The sequence below is a fragment of the Onthophagus taurus genome, chromosome 11, assembly GCF_036711975.1.
Source record: "Onthophagus taurus isolate NC chromosome 11, IU_Otau_3.0, whole genome shotgun sequence".
Lineage (NCBI taxonomy): Eukaryota > Metazoa > Arthropoda > Insecta > Coleoptera > Scarabaeidae > Onthophagus > Onthophagus taurus.
Window position 1 is genome coordinate 16,519,722 of NC_091976.1, and position 25,434 is coordinate 16,545,155.

The 25,434-nt window shown below is 32.0% G+C and overlaps 1 protein-coding gene across 2 annotated transcripts; it reads right to left on the reverse strand.

Moving 5' to 3' along the window:
- Positions 1-763: 763 nt before the first annotated feature.
- Positions 764-25,434, reverse strand: LOC111419537 (BTB/POZ domain-containing protein ribbon). Of its 2 annotated transcripts, none has more exons than XM_023052392.2 (3): positions 25,142-25,434; positions 5,189-6,084; positions 764-1,732 (listed from the first exon to the last, which is right to left on the reverse strand). In XM_023052392.2, exons 2-3 carry the CDS (start codon positions 6,071-6,073, stop codon positions 860-862), a joined length of 1,758 nt encoding a protein of 585 aa, XP_022908160.1. In that variant the 5' UTR covers positions 6,074-6,084; positions 25,142-25,434; the 3' UTR covers positions 764-859. The 2 variants fall into 2 exon arrangements, with proteins under 2 accessions (XP_022908160.1, XP_022908225.1); XM_023052457.2 differs by lacking the exon at positions 25,142-25,434 and adding an exon at positions 6,874-7,140.

Below are 25,434 nucleotides of genomic sequence, written 5' to 3' on the forward strand. Positions count from 1 at the left end.
TACATTTCTCGTTCAGTCTAAGAGGAATCACAGCTATGGGAGAGTTTTTTTCTTTGAAAACAACGGCTTTTTCGAATTTAAACATTTTCTTTTATTTGATTCGGGTTTTGGTGCAAAAATACCACAAAAAATTTTAGAACAACAACAACAACTCCGGGGTGCTTACACAAAGACACTTGTGTGAAAAGTGAATGTGTTTTCTTATTTTTTTCTTTTTATTTTAAAACTTATATCTAAATAATGTAGAGTTAATTAATTTTCTTTCTAAAACCTAATTTTATATTTAATTTTAATCCCAAAACCAAAAATTACTACATTTTTTTTCCGTATTGAATTGAAATGTATTCTCTTTTACGTTCATTTTGGGGGTGTTAATGCCCAAAAATAAATTCTTTTTATGTACAAAAAACTTAAAAATTAAAAAAAAATTCTTAATATTTATCATTAAGACCTGAATGCGCACCGAAATTCAAAGGAAAACAACTCAAACAAAAATCTTGATCAGTCTCATTATGCAAAAAAAGAAAATTAAAAAAAAACAAAACATAATAATAATTAGAATAAAAAGTTCTTTCTATGTACAATTCAGTCTTATAGGGTTTCGCACTCAAACGGAGCTGGTCCCACAAAAGTACGAATACAGGCACTATATACTCAGGTCATCATCTAATAATAATTAATTAATCTTCATTAATTACTATTTTTTAATTCTTTCGATATTCTTTTTAACAACATCTCTTAGTACGGTAAATTAAAAAACAAAAACCTTTTTTTTCATCATCCTTTCAATTATTGCACTTACAAAAAGATCCAATTAGACATTCTCGATAAGACACTGGTATCTTTTATAAACCATTTTTTATTCAGCGTCATCAACACTTACCTCTCTCCTAACATCTTCTTTAAATTCCTTCAAAACATCTTCTTTTTTGATAATCGTCGAAACTTGATTATTCATCGGTGGGACAATAACTTGTTTTCTACCAATACTCAAATCTTCCACTTCATCTTCGTCTTCGCGTTCCCTTTCCGAACTACCATTCGTTTCGCTATGATGATTATCGCTTCCCGGTGCTGGGGACGGCGTTAAACTATTCTGTCTCAAGTATTTAACCATAATCGGACTGGGACTTGGCGATCTCGCCCCGATTCCATGATTAGGCGGAGTGCTTTGTCCACTTGCTGCCGCTGCATGATGAGCTACAGCTGCAGCTGCCATCGCAGCCAAAGCATCTCTTTCTTCGTTCGGTCGACCATCTAAAGCGTGCTGCAGAAAACTACTTGCTTCCAATAACGAATTATGATTATGATGGTCGTCGCTTTCGTAAGGAGAATTCGTTCCACTTAAACCATAAGGAAAACACGCGCTACTTCCGTTTGAGCCTCGTTTAAATGGACGGCTGGTTGTAATCCCTAGTTTTTTGACTTTATCGTAGAGAGTTCGAGATGGTACGCCGTATTTTCGGGCGGCTTGAAGGGCGGACATTCCGTTTCTTACGGCTTCTATCGCGGACATTATATCGTTTCGAGTGTATTGTTTGTAACGTTTCCATTCGGGTTTTTGAGTTGGGACGTATGTTGCGATTCCAGAAGAAATACCGTGGATGTCCGTTGATGAATAGGATTGAGGGGATGTTGATGGGATAGCCATTTTCATTTTTTCTTCATCATTAGTTATTGATAAATCTGTGTAGGGGGATTGAGCGTCTTCACTTGGTTCATTTTTAATTATCTGGAAAAAGAAAAAAATTATAAGTTAGGTCTTATTATTTTAGTATTTAAGAAACTAAATCTTAGATAGTAGAACATTTGGCATCTCTTATTGGCACTTGTTGCAACTAGCACAAACTCAATAAAGCCGAAAGATGCTAATTATTCTTGAGATATTTCGCGATGTTTTTATACAGGGTGATTAATGACCTCACGATAGTATTTACATGTATTTTGTAACTTCTGTTTGCAGATTAAATCTTTTGGAATAAAGGTTATTACTCCTAATGTACACGTGTGGATGACAAATCAATGTCCAAAATAGAAGTGTCCTACGTAAATAAAGATATTGAAGATTATGAACGTGCTAACAATGATGAAATTATTTACAAGGATGATGATGAGCTGAGTGGCGCATAATGTGTTTCTGAATCTGAAGAGGTAGATTCAGAAAAACTGACAAGGTCAGCTTTGCAATTCTTCTCATTTACCCTTTCACTGCAGCATTTAGTACAATGTGTTTTGGAGTTATTTTAAGATTAGTTTAGTAGTGCTACATTTATCCCATTCCATAGTTTCGAAATATTCTCGCATGATTTTAATATTTAGTATTCGAACAGAACTCTTCCAAATCAAACGATATGTATACTACGAAAAACTAAGACAAAATTTATGATATTCAGCCGCTAAGCACACGCGGATGCTTCCCTATAGATTAACAAAACATTGAGAGAGTTCACTTCACAACTAGATCCAGATAAAGAGATTAAGTGCAGAATTGAAACAGAGCATAAAAGAATATATCTAGTCGATGTTGTTGAATGGAGCTGAGATCTAGACTCTAAAGGCTGCCACGATCAATCTCCTGGAAGATCTCGAGATGTGATTGCATAAAAGAATGCTCCGAATACTATCAAGATTAACTATTAAGATAAGAAAGATATCATACCTAGGGCATAGTCTTAGAGGACGCAGATACAAAATCTTTCAACTAGAAATGAAAGGAAACAAATGTAATGGCTAAAGAACATTCGTGATTGGACCGGAATACCCAGTGCCGAACAGCTATTTAGATTAGCCGAAGGACCGTGAACAACTCACCGATGTGAGTACCAACCTTAACGGAACCGAAAAAAGAAGAAGAAGATTTTAAATTCTTTGCTGAATCGTCGCTGAGTATGTAGTGCTGTTGAAAAGCGATCTCTTCTCGACATCAAACAGAAGCAATTTTATTATGATTTTCAAGTGGTTCAATAATTTTGACTGGTTGGAAATGGAATCTAATCTAACCGAACATAACCCAACCCAACCCAACGAAACCTTGCTATTGGCTAATATCATTTGCAACACTTCAACCGCTAGTGACCACGGGTTCACATAGGGCGAAAAGTCTATGATTTCGCCTGGTTATAGTAGAAATGTATTTTAATACATTTTTTCTTGCAGACAAAATCCAAAATCTCTTTTCTGAGTTTAGCTGAAGTCACTTGCAGCCGAGACTCTGCAGTATGTGTTATCCAGTTTTGGATTCTTATAGTATTAATTGCAGATCTCAAGGTTAATTAGACAAAGTAGAGGTACTGTAATCTGCGTTATCCAATTTACTATCTAGTTGCCCTATAAAATTGTATGTCAAGCAGCAGTAAGACACCAGAATAAAAAAAAACGTGACGTGTTATAGAAAAATGGAAGGTATCAAGCATGGAGGATCAAACGTGTCGATGAAAATAATAACATAAACCTGTTACCGATATTAAAATGACCTTAAATATGATTTTTCGCTATCAAGATGATATACCATCAATGATACAGTTTCAAGCTAATAACATTAACGTTACAAACGTATGTTTCAAGTACTGCTTTACTACGCAGTAAAGATATGACACAAGTATATGACATATACTTGTGCGTAACGCTGGGAAACAAAATGAAACCAGGGGCTTCCACAGGGCTCAGTTCTTGCGAGAGTCACAAGGGCAAGAGAATTTATCTATGACGAAAATGTAGCGATCGCCGCTCAACATAAAAGCCTGAGAGCTATGAGGGCATACTTTTATAAATGGAGTCTAACACCTACCCTAAAAAAGATAGAGGTCAGCGCCTCCCAACTGAATAATAAAATAGCATCCATGAGACGCCAGGTCCGTTTTAATAACATAACGCTGCACCACCAAGATATCTCCAAATACTTAGGCGTCATCTTGAATAAAACACTCTCGTTGAAAAAACATCTAGAGAATACATTTGCGAAAATCCGAACTCACAATAACTCTACATGACTAACAAAAACTCTACATGGGGTGCCGCAACAACGACGCTGCGATGTTCTGCCGTGTCACTGATCCATTCTGCTGCAAAATATTGCGCACCGGTATGGATAAGCAATCCATATATTCAGGAAATCGACATACAACTGAACTCGACTATGAGAGAACAATATCAAGATGCCTAAAGTGTGACTTCCAACGCTAAGCAATATCGCCCCGCCAAACCTGCGAAGAAAGAATGGTCTTCTAAAAGAATTCAAGAAAATAATTGACAACCCACTACAGCCGATTCATGAGGACCTATCTTATCTTGATATGAATCGCATCAGATCTCAACACCCTCCATTAAATCTTGCTAAGGAACTGGCTAGAAACAACTACAACATCAACTATGAGTGGGAAAAGACTGGAGCACTAAAGCACCACCAAAAGGATTTGGATATCCTCACCACCTATATATGGAAGAGTCTAAACAGAGTACGTATGGGACATGGAGTCTCTGGTGATAGCCTCGTGCTGCCATCGTTTCAGTGTGACTGCGGAGCTCCAAAAGAATCTATCCGCCACATTGTGAGTGACTGACCTATTAGATCATATCCTAACACAAAATAAACCACAGGATGTCATTTGTGGTAGATTATTGTTATATTAGCAGTAGATTTCACGAGGGGGCGTTTTTGTGTGCCTTAAATTATATATTGCGTTAAAATGAAATTAGCGAAAATCTATTTGTCAAAACAGTAAAATATATTTGAAATAATGTTTAGTTTCTGAAATCGATACGAAAACATCATTTTTGCTAGTACATGTAAATAGTAGAGGGGAAAATAACTCATTTGCGAAATGGCTCCGCCCAACACTCTTTTCCCGACAGCTATTTTATACATCAAATTGCAATTGACGCAAAGTTTGGCCTATTGTTATTTTATGTTTTTTTTTTTAATTTAACACGTTTATTTTAAAAACATTTTGAAAATCAATTCTTTTTATTGCTCTCTGGTCCTAATTATTAGTTAATACATCTTTCTGGCAATACAATTTTCTTACTGATCTAATAGCTAAAAGATGTACCATATTTGCTTCAACGCAGCTTCTAAACAGCTGAGTTGCCTGAGTTTTAATTTGTGATTGAGAAAAGTTGCACAACAAAAAACAAGAGCAATCATCTTAGTTATCTCTAATTATTAATTATATATTTTTAAATTACTTACTCTTTCATTTCTTTCTTCATTTAAACTATGTTGCGAATTTTCTTGTTCATGGCAAACCAAACTAACGGGTTGGGATGAATCGGCTAGTTGTTGTCCTTGGCCTAAAACCGTTCTTAATATGGGCGTATCTCTGTTCATCATCATACTAGAAAATTTCTTCCGTTTCATCGGTGGTAAATCGGGAGATTCGTATCCTAACATAGTAGCAGCTGGGTGTGGTGGATTTTGATGTTGAACCGGTGGTGGATGCGGCATGGGAAGTCCCGGAAGTGTCCAAATTGGCATTCCGATTCGATTTCTTTCCATGCTCGGCGCTTTTCCGTACAAGCTATACGGATTTTTCGCGTAATTTCCGTTCGTAGAATGCGGGGGAGAATTGTTATTGTTATTACTACTACTATGAACGGTCGAAGGAATCGAAGTCGTCGTTATTCCAGAATTCGGCGAATGATGATGATGGTCGTGACCGATATCATCGTCCATTCTTAAACTATTATTACTAGTAGCGGTTCTTCCATCGCGATTTTCCTCGACTAATCCTTTTACTTTCAAAGCTTCCGCTACTTTTAATAGGGCAGCGAGTTGATCTTGAGCCACGTTTACTTCTCCGCGATACATATACTCTAAAATCGCCTTAATTTCGATAAATTTAACGTCTTTAAGCACGACCACGGGATGTTTACAAGGCAAATCAGTAAATAAATTTTGAAAATACGGCGAACACGCCGCCAAAACCATCCTGTGGCACTTAATCGGGTTTCCACCATCGCAAACTAAAGTCACATCGGTAAAAGCTTCATTTTGAAGAAGTTCATCGAAAACACTTAGCAAATTCGATTGGTGATTATTCCAACGAAGACAAAATTGTTGGGTTACACTTCCCATTTTTCTTCAATCTAAATGTTATTAAAGAAAAAAACACCGTTAAGAAAATTCGTTTAGTTGTATTCACTTTGATTTCATTCTTAAGACTGGTTTTTGAATCTTAATAGTTAGTAGTGAAAGGGTCCCGTTTGGGAACTGAGATTTTGATTGGTTAAAAAGATTCAACCCTAAAGGGTGGGTTGAATATTTTTAGTACCCTTTTATATCGCATAGTTTTTTTTTGAGATTCTTAAATGAGCTTTTAAAAGAATTTGCACAAATTAAATAAAAATATTTAAATAATGAGTTAATTAAAGCTTTGTCTTTTTGAATCATTTCTTGTTTACCTAAAAAGAAGTCAATAGACAAACAATTCTTTGATAAACCCCGAAAATGCGTCGCCACAATAACGTCGTTTTGTCAATGAATGAGATAACAAGATGAAATTTATTTGTTAGCTTCTAGAACGATTACCAAATTGGATTATTTGGGTTGTTGGCGATGATTCGAGAAATAAATTAACACAAAAAGAATTTATTTTAATTGAATCAATAACAAAAATATTTAAAAATCATCTTTTTTATTAAATATTATTTAAATTATGAATTTAAAAATTTGTTTTCTATTTTTATATGACATTGATAGTTTGCAATGACTACTTTCAAAAAATTTGTCTACAAAACTACTTTTAATTACTGGAAAATCCAGTTTAAATGCGTTTTGTTGTTATCGCAAATAAGTTTAAAGATGTAATTTATTTTTTTAACACTTAAAAAAATACCCGACCGAGAATATTTGATATAAATTAAAAAATTACTTACAAAAATTTTTCAAATTGGACCCAATTTTCAGTTTTCGATTTGATTTCACAAAAAAAATTGTTTTTGCAAAAATTTTTCGAATTTTTTTTAATTTAAATTAAATTTTGCACAAGCACAACAAACTGTGCAAATTATTTCTTTATCGCACATTCGAACTTGAGGACCGTCGAAGATCGTAATGAACTACTTGGACTTTTTTTTTGGTTACGTGTCTATATCTATCGGGTGTTGTGTAGTTCTTTGCACACGCACGCACACACAACTTTTCGTCAAAACGCCGCCGCTTATTCTGAAAAACTTGCGCGCGGGGCTTATCGAAAAGCCCCGGCCTTTTTAGTGGGGGTTCGAGGGGGCCGCGCTCGCTCTCTTCTCTCACGCAACAAGCGGGGGTGCAAACCGACTTTGGCCCGGAATATTATGGTGGGGGACGACGACGAAACTACACCACCACCACCACTACTTCACGTTTCGGGGTAAGGTGTTTTCTCTAGGCTAGATTGCAACTATACACAAACCTCGTCTTTGGTGTGTATTTCTAGACTGAGAGCATGCTTATTTTCTGATGTTGATGCTGGTTTACTTTTAAATCTTTTAATCCGAACTTTTAGTCACCCCAACAAGATTTAAGTTTTTTAAAATTTCAATAAGTTCTTTGATAATAAAAAATTTTCAAATTGATGATAATTTTTGAATATTTAATTAATTACAATAATTTTTTATTTTAACTCTTTTCTTGGATGTTGCGGAGAAAAGCTTTTCTGAATTTCTGTATAAGCTTTTAATATAAATATCATTTTAAATTCATAGAATAAACGATAAGTACTTGCTAATGAGGTTAGCTTTTGAATAAACATTTTAATTGAGATTTTTTTTGAATTTTAATATTTTTCTTATAACAACAATAAACTTTTTGTAATCTAATTATTTTTGAGTATTTCAAAGAGTAATTTATTTGCGAAAAACAACTTTTTAGTTTTTATTAACTTCTTATTTTATAAATTAAATGAAGCTCATAACATTTAAGCAATATTAATATATTTGCTAAAAAATGCTGCTGAGTAAATAAGAGAAGATTTTTTGGTATTTTTTGCACGATATATAATGTTAATGTAGTTTCTGAAGGAAGCCTTGAGCGAGGAAAAGCATTAATTGCTCTCCTATATTAATAATTTTCAAGTATATTCAAGAGAAATGTCTACATTTAATGCTACGCAAAAAAAATATTTATTTGGTGTTCATAAATAAAAGTCTCTTGGAAGGCTATACTTAAACTAGCATATTTAATCAATGCAGCATTCAAATTCAGATATATTCCCAAATTATATCCCTTATGAAGTAACGTCATGCAGGCCGTACCCAAGGATTATAATAATTTTAAAAAACTCAACCCAAGGGATTAATTCTAAATCACCAATTTGGTTTTAGACACAATTAACCAGATACACGGAATAACAAAAGTAATAGAAAGAACATTAGAAGAAAAAATGGTGTGTTCTACAATATTTTTAGATGTAGCACAATCATTTGATAAGATGTGGTTCGAAGGTTTAATTTACAAACTCTACTAAAACAATTTTCTTATATCTTTTCAATATTAATATTATATCTTTTATTAAAGCTAGTATACCGCAGGGAAGTGGGTCGAGTCCAATCCTGTACCTCTTATATAAGTAGGTATACCCATCTGTATCTGTTCACTATTGTAGTTTGACAGTCGCTTCTTCATTGTTTCTTCCTACTGCTGTAAAGCTGTGTGATCAGAAAATTGGCAATAGTATTGTTTTCTACTTGGGATATATCGCACTTATATAAGAGTTATATAAGAAAGCACAAGACAGGAGCTCAGAATAAGATATAGAAACATGTATTACACATACCTGGTTTTACTCTAAATAAGGAGCTTGAGGAGGTGGCAACACGCAATTATGTTATACACCTCTTGTTAAAGAGAAATTAGATTTGCTCGAAACATAAACACGCCGACAGGTTGGCTAAAAATGTTGCTCCGAGAAGATCCAACAATTTCCTCGTCTCCAGATCTTATATCGTGATCATCGAAAATCTAACCCATTACAAATTTTTAAATCGGTGGAATAGAGCATAGTTCGCTGAAAAAGAAGTAGCATGAACGCTCTTTTTCAGTTCTTCACTCGGCAATCGTAGTAATTGTTATGCAACAGTTAAAAAAATAACTGGTGTCTATAGAAGAGAGAACGCGAAATGGTGATTTTTGGACTATGTCAGTACAGTAGCAAAAATTCTGCTTGTTTACTGCTTCAGAATGAAATCTAATTCGAACCTTGCCCACAAAATTTCGTTTAATTATCGCTACATCTTACCAAATCTGATACCTAATATTTTCAATTTGGTAACACCTATAATTATATTAATAATTTATATTTGAAACCTAATACTGCATCACATCTGATAAAAAATTGAATAAATACTGCAAATTGCTGAAAATAGTTTTCAATTACAGTCATTATTCATTTTTACTGGCCCGATTCGATTTTGATAACAATAATCAACACATCTCAATGATTCCCAGTGCTTTCTAATATTCCTAACTAATTCCACAAGAGATTCATATCTTTCATTGATACCAAATAGCTCAAAACATATAGCAAGGGCTTCGAATTGCTGCCAATGTCATTCGTTTTTTACTTGCTCCTAGTTACTTCCAATAATTTGTAATGTCTCTATGTAATAATGTCGTTTCAACAGTAAAAATTTTGTAATCCAATTACTTTTGGGTATTTCAAAGAGCTTCAAACCTCTTTATTGGGAATCCCATACACGACAATAATTTATTTGCGAAAAAACAGCAACGTCATTTATAGCAACTTTTTAGTTTTTATTAACTTCTTATTTTATAAATTAAATGAAGCTCACAACATTCATGCAATATTAATATATTTGTTAAAAAATCCTATTGTGTAAATAAGAGAAGAGGGACTTTTTGCACGATATATAATGTTAATGGAGTTTCTGAAAGAAGCGTTGAGCGAGGGGAAGCATTATTTACTCTCCTATATTAATAATGTTAATATGTTTCAAGGATTATAATAATTTTAAAAACCCAACCCAAGGGTTTAATTCTAAATCACCAATTTGGTTCTAGACACAATCTACAATTAACCAGATACACGGAATAACAAAAGTAATAGAAAGAACATTAGAAGAAAAAATGGTGTGTTCTACAATATTTTTAGATGTAACGCAATCATTTGATAAGGTGTGGTTCCAAGGTTAATTTATAAACTTTACTAAAACAATTTTCTGAAATATTAAAATACGTCCCAGACAGAAAATCAAAACTTATTAAAGCTAGTATGCCCCAGGGATGTGTGCCTAGTCCGATCCTGTACCTCTTATATAAGGGTGATATATCCCAAGTAGAAAACAATACTATTGCAAATTTTCTGATCACACAGCTTTACAGCAGTTAAACTATAAGCTGCAGTTAACAGATACAGATAGGTATAACACATGATACAAAGCTCCGCTGGAAAGCACAAGTTAAAAAAAAATGACAGAAGTTCGGAGTAAGACATAGAAACACGTACTGACTGAACTCGTATGGATATTGCATATAGATATGAGGCTGTATAAGACAAAGTAGCATAGCAATAATTCAAAGATTTCAAAATAAAATCCTAAGAAACATCATTGATGCAGCTTGGTACTTTATGAACAGGTACCTCTATAGGGACCTGGAATTGGAAATTATAAACCAAAGTATAAGGAAATTTGAGTCACGAAGAAAGGCTATATCGTTATGTTAGCATCGCGGCCATCTTCCTGCTCAATAATACTAAAAAAGAAAGAAGACTCAAGAGAAATTTTTTTTTGAATCAGTGTAGTTACTCTTAGTGGTATTATAAAGTACACGATGTAAAAAAGCAGAGCTTGTGCGTATACATAATAAGGGTAGTTAAAGGTACTTCAAATGCCTAAGGAACACTAATCACTATCCCTTAGTTGTTATCGGATTGTAATACGCACAATTAATAAAAATAAATAAAAGTATATCATTACAACAGCACTCAAGATAAATGTGAGCTGGTATGACAGAACAAATACAGGCTGTTTATGTAAGTCGTGGCATAATTTTAATCACAAATACTAGAGTGAAAATGATGATTCGTGTAAAAATTTTTGATCTAAACCCATAAATGGTTAAGATATGATAAGACTTTCAAAGTTAAGAAATTTTCAAAGTATTTGTTAAATATTTTCAATATGGTTTGTCTTATAAAGGCTATATTTGGTAAACAGGGCAATGTTATCATAAGAAATCGTTTAAGATCACTGTTGAAAATATCGCACCACGGGATCAATGCTATACAGTGTGTTCACAAAGGTTATTGTTGAATATTTAAAACTTTTTTATTATGTCATAACTCTTAGAACTCTTAGAAATTTTTGATTAGACACATCGTTTTCGATATATTTGCAAAAAGATACAACCTCGATGAAAACAAATTGTAAGTAAAGACAACCTTATAAAAAAACATTTCTAAATATCGAAAGCATTTACGTGAGACAGGAAATTTAAGACGGGAATCTGACGACAGTTCGTACACCCCAACTAGAAGAAAACATTTTGGATTTTATGGCAAATCGTATAGTACTGCTAGTACTATTGATAGTAACAGTTTAGCCATTCTAGACTATCCAAAGGTACGTCTTGGCATGTCCTACATGAACAGCAATTGTATCCATCCATTTATCGAGAGTACCAGAATTTAATATTGCTGATCATCCGTTGCAAGTACAGTGTTGCCATACTATGATGAAAAAATGTACTATTGATGCTGCGTTTTAGGCCAAACATTTTTACACAAATCGTTATCATTTTGACTACAGTCCAACATGTACGACTTACAGAAACACCCTACATATCAGTAATCTCTAATAGAACATATTTAATCACTTTGTCGTTATTCGCTGGAAGTTTGATTATCAGAAAATTTGTAGAAAGCATACCAAGGTCATAGAATGAAGAAAGTTTTTCACGACACATTCAAAAGATTCTCATATTATGACTACATGATGAACGATTTTTCAAGATAATCGTTGCCGACAAAAGAAGAGTACCCTGGAGAGAGGCTGTGAAAGGCAAGCGTGTACTGCATACCTCGGCAAATTCATTTTTATAAGAAAATACCTCACCCACCTTGGTCCCACAGTAAGTGGTAAGTGTCTTCCAAGATGTCAAAATCAAACAGGTGGAATCAGCAATCATAAAACATGCTGCTGACTACATCATTAGCACCAATTTCAGACATAAGACGTTTATGAGTATTATACATACCTAGTTTTGCTCTAAATAAGGAGCTTGAGGAGGTGGCAACACACAGTTATGTTATACTCCTCTTTTTAAAGAGAAATTAGATTTGCTCAAAACAGGTTGGCTAAAAGTGTTGCTGCGAGAAGATCCAACAATTTTCATCGAAAATCTAACCCATTACACATTTTTAAATTGGTGGAATAGAGCATAGTTCGCTGAAAAAGAAGTAGCATGAACGATATATGTTTGAAGTCGTTCGATGATGTTTTCTTTTCCTCTCGCTCTTTTTCAGTTGTTCAGTCGGCAATCGTAGTAATTCAAAAAAATAACTGTTGTCTATAGAAGAGAGAACGCCAAATGGTGATTTTTGTACTATGTCAGTACAGTAGCAAAAATTCTGCTTGTTTACTGCCTTAGAATAGAAATCTACTTCCAACCTTGCCCACAAAATTTCGTTTAAGTTCATTACTTAAATTGTAATATTTGGTAACACCTATAATTATATTAATAATTTATATTTGAAACCTAATACTGCATCACATCTGATAAAAAGATGACTAAATACTGCAAATTGCTGAGAATAGTTTTCAATTACAGTCATCATTCATTTTTACTGGCCACCAATACGATTCGATTTTGATAATAATAATCAACACATCTCAATGATTCCCAGTACTTTCCAATATGCCTAACTGATTCCAAAAGAGAGCCATATCTTTCATTGATACCAAATAGCTCCAAACATATAGCAAGGGCTTCGAATTGCTGCCAATGCCATGAATTTTTACTTGCTCCTAGTTACTTCCAATAATTTGCAATGTCTTTAAGTAATAATGTCGTTTCAATAGTACTCAATGCCTAGTGTTTTCAATTACTTCTCAGTTACAGAGATATTAACATCATCGGTTAAGAAGGAAAAATCGAGAAAAATGTCAAGAAACGAATAAATTTGCAGCATTTTTTTTTACTGAATATAAATGAGATAAATACATTGATAATAATCAAAAAACAGTCGCAGTGATTATAGAAAAATTTATGACTGCAATATAGTCTTAATTTACTTCCTGTCCTCGCATTTATTTTGTTAAATATCTTTGTATCAAGGTAAATGGTTTTTTTATTTTTCCATATTTCCTTCTTTATCATTTTGACAAGACTTTTAAATTTTTTATTTCAACGTTGCCAGTTGATAAATGTAAATTTTGATTTGTTTGTTTATAATTGTAGCTCTCGTTATCATATTCAAGGAAATCGCGTATTTATTTATGTATAAAAATAGAAAACAAAGATCCTACATGTCTTTATCCACGATGCTTAGCAATTTCTAATGTATTTGTCAATCTTTGTACGAAGATAATAATTCCAGTCGATCGGTAATGTTTAAAAGACTTTTAAAATTTAAACAAGAAAAGTAAATAATTGCTTTGTAAATTGTCATTGTATCGTAGTTTTGTGTAGATTTGATAAAATTTAACGCAATTTCAAAATTTTCTTGAACGATAAACAGAATAATTTTAGTATAATATATAAAAATATCTTCGTAACCCAATTTCGTCGAAGGTGTTGCAAAATACCTTCATAATTGTTTTAAAAAGTTAGTAAAAGTGAAATTTTTACCCCGATCCTCTCGTTTCTTTGAAAATTAAAAAAAATTTTTTACGGTCTTGCTATAATAAACCAGCTAAACTTGATTGCTTTGTGCATATTTTTTACGGCCACCCCAAAGAAATTCCACGAACAAAATCGGCACTTCAAAAAAAGGTTCCATCTCTACCTGTCTTAATATTTTTACAACCCTTAAATGAAGGGGATAATTTTGCATAAATACTTTTTAATATATTTTTACATTCATTAATAACAATTTTATTTACTTTGATGTTAGTTAGATATTAGTTAGACATAATAATTTAAAAAAATAGTTGCAAACACCCAGATGCGAAAGGCTTAAGCTAACAAAACGAATCCTTAAAAAAAGGGTATAATAGTATTGTAAATTTTTTATTACCCCTATTTTTTACCTCTTTTTCGGATGAAGGTTACATCGAATTTTTAGGAATCGGTGGTGAAAAGGAAAGCATTCACTTTTAAGGAAGGTTTGTTAAGGCCAAAAAGAAGAGAAAAAAAAGTGCAATTTGCTGTGGATGCGAAAGAGTTAACCAGACTATTGACTTATTCGGAAAGGGTTGCCGTAAAACGATAAAAAAGGGGTTAAAAAATTTTACAAAGAAATTGCAGGTACAACGGCTTTCTAATTTATCACCAACTATTTGTTTTTAACGTTTTAATTAAAACCGAATCAAATTACATATTGCGTGATAATATCAAAATGGTCCCTTAGATTATTATGTATTGAAATTGTATTCTAGGAAATTAACAATGATAATAACGCTTAACATGAAACAATCAATACAATCGACCATCATACGTAAAGTAAACTTAGCACGTCTATAATTTCAAAATTGTTCAATTTCAATTCAACTCCATTAATTACATCATTATTCTATTCAATATTTTAAATTAAATTATAAACCTTTTAATGGCCAAATTACACATATTGACTCAAAGAAAATTTTATTCCTATTATTTTTGCCACACCCTATTAGCAACGGCAACGAGGAACCGAAATAGGAACCAACAACACACGAAAAAGTACACCAACCACCCCAATCAAACAACGTGAACCGCGTGAATTTCACTACGCTGCACCATGAATAATAGACGTGGGGTCAGCTGTATTGTTCAAAAACACGCATTTCATGCGGTGAAAGGGGGGAATCGATAAAAATCTATCTTTTGTGGACACGCGGAATTTCATTTTGATTGAAATACAAAAAAAAAATTTATACCATAGAATTATCGATTTTTCTAGGTCAAAATTCCAAGAAATACCGAAAGAAAATTGAGAGTTTTTTAAAATCAAATTGTTTTATTAACTTTATTGAAGCAAGACATGTCAGATTGTATTTATTCGAAAAAGTTGGTAATAACATGGATTCACAACATAGAGATATTTGCACACTGAAGTGAGATTAGCTACGATAACAACTTAATACGTTTTTTGACGAGATTGATCAGTTGCATTGTTGTAAAAATCCAAAATGAAACTGTTTGGGGTCGGGTTTAAATAAACGAAGATTATTGTAAATAGATTTCAGCGAAACAACAAATAAACATCATGCACTAATGGTGTGTAATCCTTAAAGCGCAATAAAGAATACAACAACAAGCCTAAAATAGTGAGTGAAGATTTGCTTGTTACTGAGTGAACAACACAATTGATGAAAGAATTTTCCTGATATGTTTAGAATCAATCATGATTACCTGAAACTTCGGGAGATTTGAATTAAAATAATTTAAAAAAATTTCTTTTACTTGCTAAAAATTATTTATTTACTCAGATACTAGTTTCGGGTATCAACCCCATCATCAGTCTGAATCTATAATATAAATGAAAATAGGCAAAACATACGTAAAATGTTAAATAAATGTTAAAAAATATTTAAAAAAACTTACAGTCGTTGATACTTTATAGTTTATGATCAACTGGCAAAAACAAATCGAATATTGAGAACTACAAAAATACAACATCAAAATAGAAGAACTTATTTTACAAGATTAAAGGCGAACGATATAAAAAAGAAGAGAAGGAAATTAGAAAATCTAAAGCAAAACTGAAAACAGAAGACACAAAAAACAACAAAATTTTAAGAGAAAGATCTAGGTAATGTTAATCAAATTACAATGACATCAATTTTGACGAGAAAGATGTGAATTTTTTGAATAAAGATCATAAATTTGCTATAAACCCAAAACCTAAATTAGCTAGTATAACTATCGATTTTGACATAATAATTAAAAATCACCCTGAAAAATATAATTTAAAAAACGAACTTATAGGTTATTTGAAAAAACTAGAAAACACATCTCACAAACAAAAATATAAAGATAAGTAAATCGATAAAAAATGTGAATATGGGAAAACAATAAAATCTATTAAAAAGAAACGTGTTAAAAATGATGCCATATTTGTACGAGCAGACAAGGAAACCAGTGTTGTTATTTTAAATAAAGAGACCTACAATAGTAAAACTTATGATTTCATGTTTCATTTCAAACTTATAATCCTCTCGACAGAGTTATACGTAAAACTAAAGACATTAGTAATCATTGTAAAGACACTTTGATCTTTATCTGAAAGATTCAAAATTGAATTCTTTCTGCACGTCTTATTTTACAAACATGGATCGTATGATCCCAAGACTCTAAACTACATAAAGAAGGTATGCCCATGCGTCCAATTACATCTTTTTTTAAATCCCTTACACAAAAACTAGCTAGTTTCATGCTTAATATATTTAAAATAATCAATTTCAAACCTAAATACTCAGTCCAAAATTCTCTTCAATTCATAGAAAAAACTAAACAAATCAGTTACAACAATAAAATATTAATTTCATTTGATGTCACCAATTTATACTCCAATGTTCCCATAGACATGACCTTAAATCTAACCAACCAACTATTTTCTTCTTTTTTTAAAAACAAATACGATACTACTTGCACTTTTAACAACGAGTTTTATAAAATCAAAGAAGGACTCCCTATGGGAATGCCTTTATCAGGTCTACTAGCTGATATTTTTCTCGATTACATTGAAAATAATAATATTATTAATGATTATAACCCTTTCAAAGAAAATATCCACAGTTAGATCATGATGTGGTTTGTGTCTGGGAAGGAGATAGAACTTTACTCTTTGAATTTTTAGAATATTTAAATAATTTACATAAAAACTTGCATTTCACTGTAGAAATAGAAAATGATAAAACACTTAACTTTCTAGATTTAACCTTAACACATTCAAATGATGGCAAAATATGTTATGATATATATAGGAAACCCTCTACGATTCCTACAACTATACCTTATGATTTGGCCCATCCTCTTAACCAGAAGTTGGCAAATTTCAAATTTTTAATTAACCGTACAATAAAATATCCTCTATCCAAAGAAAATAAAATTAAAGAAATGAATTTTATACAAAATTTAGCCAAACAAAACAAATTTCCTTTGAAAAGTATTAACAATCTCTTTAATAAAACATATATTCAAACCGATCCTTTATATTCGAAACCCGAAAAAGAACTTAACATTTATAAACCTAAATAGGATGTATGTAAAAGTAAAAACTTTTTGAGAAATACTAAAATGTTTTAATTCTATTCAAGCAGACATGTTTCGAAACTACTACTTTTACATACATCCTATTTTATTATATTAGAGAAATATGGAGAATTTCATCCCATTTATTTATAAACCTATTGACTTTAATAATATTACCTATCATTCCAAATTTATCTTTTCAAAGTACAACATTTCATTAGCTTTTTCAAATAGGAACAACATACTTAATATCTTCTCTAATTATCATCACCCCAGAAAATGGGGTGTATTCAATCAAATTTTCTAAATGTAAAGGTGTTTATATTGGCCTAACTGGCAGAAAACTAGAAACACGCACCCACGAACACAAAACTAAATCTAATTCTAACGTTTTTAAACATGGCAAAGATGAAATTGATTTCCAAAAATGTATCACTTTTACACAAGTGCGATAAGGGTTTTAAACTTGACCTATTAGAAACCCTAGAGATTAATAAATACAAAATTTGTAACGATAATAATTTACTTAATGATCAAGTTGAAATTCAATATAAACCTTTCTTTATGTATTTGAAACATTTGAATTGACGAATATTTTGGTTTTCCGTCTCCCATTGTGCATTTGTCGAACTTGTATATGTGTAATATAAGTTACTTCATTTTGTGACATGTATATGTTTATACCAACACCACGCGTATTGTAAAGTTTCAACGACTAAGTTTTTTTAACATTTTTTAACATTTTAACGTGTATGTTTTGTCTATTTTCATTTATATTATAGATTCAGACTGATAATGGGGTTGATACCCGAAACTAGTATCTAAATAAATTAATAATTTTTAGCAAGTAAAAGAAGTTTTTTTAATTGAAAATATTTAACTTGCAACATGGATAAATGTGAATTTATTCGGGAGATTTATATTAAAATTTCAGACAACATCATCAGACCTGAACGACAAATTAGCTAAATTAAAAGCGTATCAACATAAAGGTAGTACTTAGTTATGTCTAATTAGATGATTGAGAGGTTCAAGAAGTATACAGACAGACCAATAAGGGACGCAAAATGATTATTTGTGTAAAGATTAATGTTTTCGTATTAAGGTCAAACATTCAAAATCAACATAAGTAAAACTATCATTATGCCCATATCACACTCATAATATCATCGTTTTAATAAGATGCTGGTTGTCAACTATGTAACGGAAAAGTAAACAAAATATTTTATAGAATGATAAGGCAATGTGTTAGTAACTCATTCTTCTTCTAAATCTTAGTTTTCTCATCACACCCAAAAATATTAAATTTAGATTCACTAAGAATACATTAAATATCATAAAACAATGTTATTTGAAAATTCATTTCTTTTATTCGCATTTTATATTTAATATTTCCATTGTATCTATAAGCAACATACATAGAATTTTGATATTTTGACACTCACCCTAGCGTACATGCAAGTCTTCGACTTTCTAATGAAGACTTATTTCCTAAGTAACTTGATGATGAGGAACAGTAATACCATTAAATTATTCGAGCAATGATAATTCATCGCAAAATGATTAAGATTAAAAAAAATTAAAGTTGCATGGAAAGAAGAAATCTATCCTGTTATTTATTTCTTAGTTTTAAGTATTTTGACATGAATTTTCAAGGAAAGTGTTGTTTAGACAACGTACTGACTAATTCGAAGGTTGGCCATCCGTTTTCTTCGCCCAATGTCTTCTGATTGATTAGTTTATGTTGAAATCTCTTAAAAATAACCAGGAAAGATACCACAATATCCTTCAAAATCTGTTTCTAGTAGAGTTGTGAAGTTAACAACTACTTTCTTTTTAATCATATACTACTCTACAAAAGCAAAGTTATCCTAATAGATTTTTAATAACTTTGTGGGAAGAACTGAAAGCTGGCCTTTGAAAAACTTTACTAGGTCTGATTGTCTGTGGTTATTACTAAGACCACGAACCAATACTAGTCGACTTGGTATTACCGGATTTGTAATTTCTGGTACGATAAGCACCACACCAACTTATACAATACAAGATCTGCTTGGTAATATAGGTACTGATGTGATGCTGTCAAAGCCGTTATATTTAACAAGGATTTTTCCCATAAGAAACTACCACAGTGTTACATCCATGCTAACTAATACCACAGAAATGTTGTGCTGATTCACAATCGTCAACGGTATATTCGACTAAAGAATTGCAGCGATAAGTGTAAAAGGACTGGATGTAAGGCCACTTTGGAGCCGTCGTTGGTGCAAATGTTGGTAGTAGTACCAAATATGATAGTGAGACTTCTCGAATTAACATAGAAGGGATTTCATGAAAATAGACACGACTTCGCCGCTCTTAAGCTTTGGCGAAAAACTAATATCATAGAAATCATCTAGTGAAAAAATGCGATTCGTTATCATGTATCAATTTAATATACAGCGCTAATTCATCAATTAACATTAATAAACTCGACCCCTAGGAATCTGTGAAGAGCGATTTCTTCTACATACGCGATCAATTTTCGCAGTTTACTCTAAAAGTGAGATACACTTCCCATCGAACTGAAATAGCTAAACGAAATAAAACGGGTTTAGCTGATTTAGCATATAACCATCAACTCAGAGCTGGCACAACCTAGGGAGATACGACTGATTAATTAAAATAAAGTAATAATTGCGATGGCAGTAACTAATATTGACGTGCTAAACTTTGTTGAGTACTGTACGGGAGGATAATGTTGGATTGAATATACATTTTCTTTTACCAGGATAACTACAGTATATGACAATTAGATAAAAATGTAATCCAAATGGGAAATGATACTGTTGTGGATTAGGGTCATTAGTTGATACATTATTTATGATGACCAAACCAAAAATACTATATTTGACTATTGGTTTTGGTATGGTATGTATAAAAAAACCAAAGTGTAAAATGTAGATTGTAAAAGTCTTGTAAGTCTTGTAAGAGTCTCCAATCAAATCTTGTACTGAAGTAATAAAATTATATACGAGAATGTTCTCATCATGGGTTACTACTTATTATTGTCTCATATCCATTTCCCCTGGTGAATTTTAGCCTGGTCAATGATCTTCCATTCTGTTCTCTCGCCACACACTATCTCCACCTCCTAATATACTCCCATTCTTCTCAAATCTTCATCCACATCATCCATTCATCTTTCTATCGGTCTGCCCCTTGCGCTTTGATCCTGTGGTCTCCAATCTGCAACTCTGCTTGCTGTCATCTTATATCAAACTATCTCAGATTATATATCATATAACACCTAATTATTTTTATAATCATTAAACTCCATTATCTCGTATCATTTCACACAATCCTTCATCATAATTCATTTTATCACCCACAATTACACTCTCATACACTATATTTTATCAAACATTACACTGTTTGATGTATACGTCAATATCACACAATATTTCTTTATTTGTTAACATACATATTAACTTAGAATCTATCTTACATCATGTATTATTTCAAAATTATTATCACATATCATTATCATTATCTCATTTACGCAGCTCTTGTTTTGCGTCATATTCTCATTTATCGACTTTACATTATATATTATCATATCACATTGTATTATTAAGAGACAGCTTATTGTACTATTAAGACATAGCTTAGATGATAACCCATATCATAACGATTTTGTTCACGTCAGTTTTTTTAACTCGTATATTTTATACAGGTTTTTTCAAGAAGTGATTTTTAGCAAAAATTAAGGGGGTCTTTCATATAACTTTTTGTTCAAAACCCTTTCTCCAATTAGTTACAGCCCTCTACAGTTAAGGAAAAAAATTGTTTTTATTTAATAAATCCACTATGGAAGAATTTAGAAGAATGAAATTTGGTAGGTAACTGTGGCTAATAAAATGACACTTTTTGACGATTTTTACAACCCGAAAATGTTATTACAAGCGGCTGAAAAACTTATACTTTGCATTTTTCTATTTAAAAACTAATGATTTAAATAGAGGGATTCAATACGCAACTTTTTGTCTCTTGACATTTTCTCCTAAAATTGTTAGTTTTATCACAAAAAAATAAAATAATACACAGGCTCAAGTAAATTAATTCAGAGATGGGTTATTATTAGTCAAAAAAATGAAGTTATGTCAAATTGATCTCAGCATAATTTTATTTTTTGTGATCAAACTAATAATTTGTTAGTTGAAAATGTCAAGAGATAAGAAAGTTGCAGGTTTTTCCCTTAACTTTAGAGAGCTACAACTTGGAGGAGAACGGGTTTTGAACAAAAAGTTATATGAAACACTCCTTAATTTTCAGTGAAAAATCTTTCGCATCAATTTAGAAACAGCCTGTATGTGTTTCAAAACATCCAAATTTATTACCTTGTACTATATCACATATCGCATCTCAACCCAATGTATGATTAGCACAGTTCCTATACTATGTACTTTATCATATCACTAGTTATATTAATGTTTACACGATAAGGCGTATTATGTTTAATTATCTCATAACATATCACATTCATATAAGTTAATATCATATCGTGATTTCTTCTTCCTCTTGATGTCATAACCTATGTCATATCATAATATAAGCATAAACTCATATCCGTTTTAATTTCTAAAGTCACATCACATCATAACTAATTTCAATCTTCATCATCTCATTAACATAACTAATCTCATACCTTATAATATATCATACAATTGTAAGTAATTAAGTTCATGGTATAAAATACCAATAAATCTTTTTTACCATACTTGCTAAGATTGTTAGAAGTTTTTTATCAACTATATCATATTCTACAATTTTCTACGAAAGTTGCAAAAAGTAATAATAGTCAAATTATTCGTTTTTAGTCGTTCGTAAACGAATTCCTACCAAATACAGTAATTCCAAAAATACCTGTAATACCTGTACCTGTAATTTGCAAGATTTTTAGGGTAAACATCCCATTTACACTGAAAGTGGACAGGGAAAAGGTAGACATTATTTCTACAACTTTTCACAATGTTGGAAACTAAACTTTAGTCAAGAAAAGTCATTAGAAGGCAGCTTAATTTTCTGAAAAAGGATATTCATTCATACATGATTGTAGTTTTCATATATACAGCTATAAAAATTGCTAAAGAAACGTATCAGTATAACAAAAATAAGTGTACTAAATGTTTTTGCTTAAGAACGTGTGTATAACTAAGTTCGTTTCTGAGATTATTAATTATTATTTGCTAAAAATCACTCTGGGAAGAGTATGTATATGCCAGGAACAGTCGGGGAAGCACATGGTAGATTTTGTGTCAACGAACCTGTTTTACGTTCTTCAGTAAAATATCCGGTTGCAGTCGTTCGCTTGGTTATTTTGTCTATTACCGTTACACTGCTTATTGCTTCTCTAATTGTTATTATGACAAGTGTTTTTGTGTTAATTGGTGTTGTCTTTTTTGTTCTTTTTGATTCTTTTTTCATTGATGATACCCGCAATAATACTATGCAGGGCCGAACACTGCTATTGTATGACATTTTCCACAATTACAGTGATGTCTAGTATAACGAAATAAACATTTATGGTCGTGGTCGTTCTTCCATGAACTAGATCCAACTAGAAGATTAACAAATTGCATTTCTTTCTTCTAATGAAACTTTTACTAATAATTTATTAGTTATCTATTTTCTTAGAAAATAAAAGGTTGAGTGAAGCAGGAAATAGTACGTAAATTTATTCGGTAAAATATCGTAAATAATCAAGATCTTAGCATATTTTTAAATTCCTCTACTTTGCAATTTTTGTAATATGACTTGGTCAGCTTTATAGAAATAATGTTAAGCGAATTTCACTATGATGTCAAATTAAATGAATTTTATCTAAAAACTTCTTATGAAGTAGACTAAAATTTTTGAGCGGATTTAATCTTTAGGTTTTTTTACTAACAAGAAAACATTTCTCGTCTTTTTTAGAAAGAAAAGAACGTGCGTGCCATGTGCATTTTGTAAACAGTATGTAGACGGAGTATTAAACCGAAGAGGAAGATCTAATGTGAAGAGTGGGAACGCTATAAAATGCAAGGAGCTATGGTGGAACTAAAGAATTAGAAGTCTAGAAGAAGGATGTGGTTTATAACTTTGAGTGGTTGACCTTGGCCATGAAATATCTATGCGATATATTTCTTTTCAATTTTAAATCATTTCAAAGAAATGTTTATCAAGAATGTTTTTAAAATTCGATGGAAAGTTTTCGAGGTAAAATGGATTTTTTGTTCAACCCCCTTTTGCTGCTGATTACACCCGATGCCAAACTTGGAAGTTACCACAATTGCTGCTTGAATAATAGATAGCGCGCCCGAGCACTTGACGGACAGCGAATTATTAGTTATTGGCGAAACGTTTGCGTTATAGGCCAGTGTTCGTTTTGCGCCTGCTTAAACCCGTCAATCCTTGAAAACCCGCCTTCGCTCTTCGGTTCCAACCCCATTGTGCACAATATCCAACCGCCACCACTATTCTACCACCTCCGTCACACGACGTATAACACCCGTTCGGTTCATTATTTATTTATGTAGTGGCGCCATTCGCTTCAAATACAACATTTTCATATTTATTATTTATTCCTTAATTCAATTTTGATTTTATTTAAAAATTAATAAGAACGTAAATAGTGAAAGTTTTAAGAAAGATATTTTTGAAAATGAAGAGATAAAAAGGGAACCGAAAATCTTGAACGATATCAGCTAGACTTTTGCTGTGCCGTCTCGATAACAACTCCTCTTGTTTATTTTGTGCACGAACGTTGCCCGATAAAACTTTTAACAAAATTTGTTCCCGAAAATAGATAAATAAGTTTTTTTCGGGGACACTCAAGATTTATTTTATCGCCATTTTTCTTCCAATTTTTAAACCCATCTTTACTGATTCACATCTTTATTGATAATAATAAAACCGACTCTTCTCCTCATAGTACATTGAACCTATTCTACGTCTCTACGAACTCGCGACTTGTGTCCCTGCCGTACGCAGTAAACAATGATTCATCAAGCAATGTGGCGGAATTTCAAATCAGCGATGTGTTTATATCTTTCTTCGCCTTTCATTCCAGACGTTTCTATTATTCTATTTCCGAGTTTTGAAAAGTTATCGCATCTCTATGCCCCAATTTGACGTAAAAGTAACAAAATTCCGATCGATTTGTTTTATTCAATTAAAAACTGAAAATAGATCTTTTAAATTAATTAGTTAGACGGGAAATTTCGTAACGTTCTTGAGGGACAACCTTAATTATAAGCGGGTCATACTAAATATTTAATGAACCCCCAGATTATAGACTACGAAAACGAGGAATGATAACACGCAATGTGTGCGTCATTTTCGCTTGCGTACGCACGTTTTTGATGATGATCGATATACGATAATATGGTAGGTGGATGAAGGTTTAAATGGAATAGCAATTTTTGGGGGTGAAAAATTGATCAAATTTGAAACGGTCGATTTTGAGTACTTTCAAAATGCTTCTAATCTAGCGAAAATATTGATGTGTTGAAAAATATTTACACAAGATTCGAATTTTGTTAGTTTGCGACATTATATTATAACATTGCACAAACGAAGATAGCAAAACTATCGATGGATTTTTACTGGTAGATAAGATTTTGGACTTTTTAGGGTGTGCCTACTTAAAATTATTATTATTAATAGCTGTTTATACCCAATTTTGGTATTCAATATTTAAATTAACAACAAAAAGTTGTAATAAATAAGTTAACTTAAACCAGTAAAAGAAAAAGTCAAAAAATTCTTCAAAGATACAAAAAAATCACTTACCTTCTTCTTAAAGTTGTTTTACATCTTATTCAGAAAAATTTTAATAATCCAATAAATTATACAAGTTACAATTGATCTAATTGAAGAAATAGTCAATAAATTTCCTTATTTTGGATGTTTTTTTCTTTTGAACTCCTTTCGTCCTTGAAATATTTAGACGATTAAAGATGTTGTTGAAAGAAGGTGATTCAGATTTTGCACGGAGCACGCAAAGTACCGCTACGTACAGCGACCTACGCAAAGGACATTGACAGTGGTGTGGGTAGAGGAGCTTGGCCGATCCTGACCAGGCT

Bases quoted from the DNA above. Each gene is read 5' to 3' on its own strand.
- LOC111419537 (XM_023052392.2), bottom strand. From the start codon at position 6,073: ATGGGAAGTGTAACCCAACAATTTTGTCTTCGTTGGAATAATCACCAA. The intron at 1,733-5,188 runs GTAAGTAATTTA...TTCTTTTTCCAG, and splicing joins ATGAAGAAAGAAATGAAAGA to ATAATTAAAAATGAACCAAG.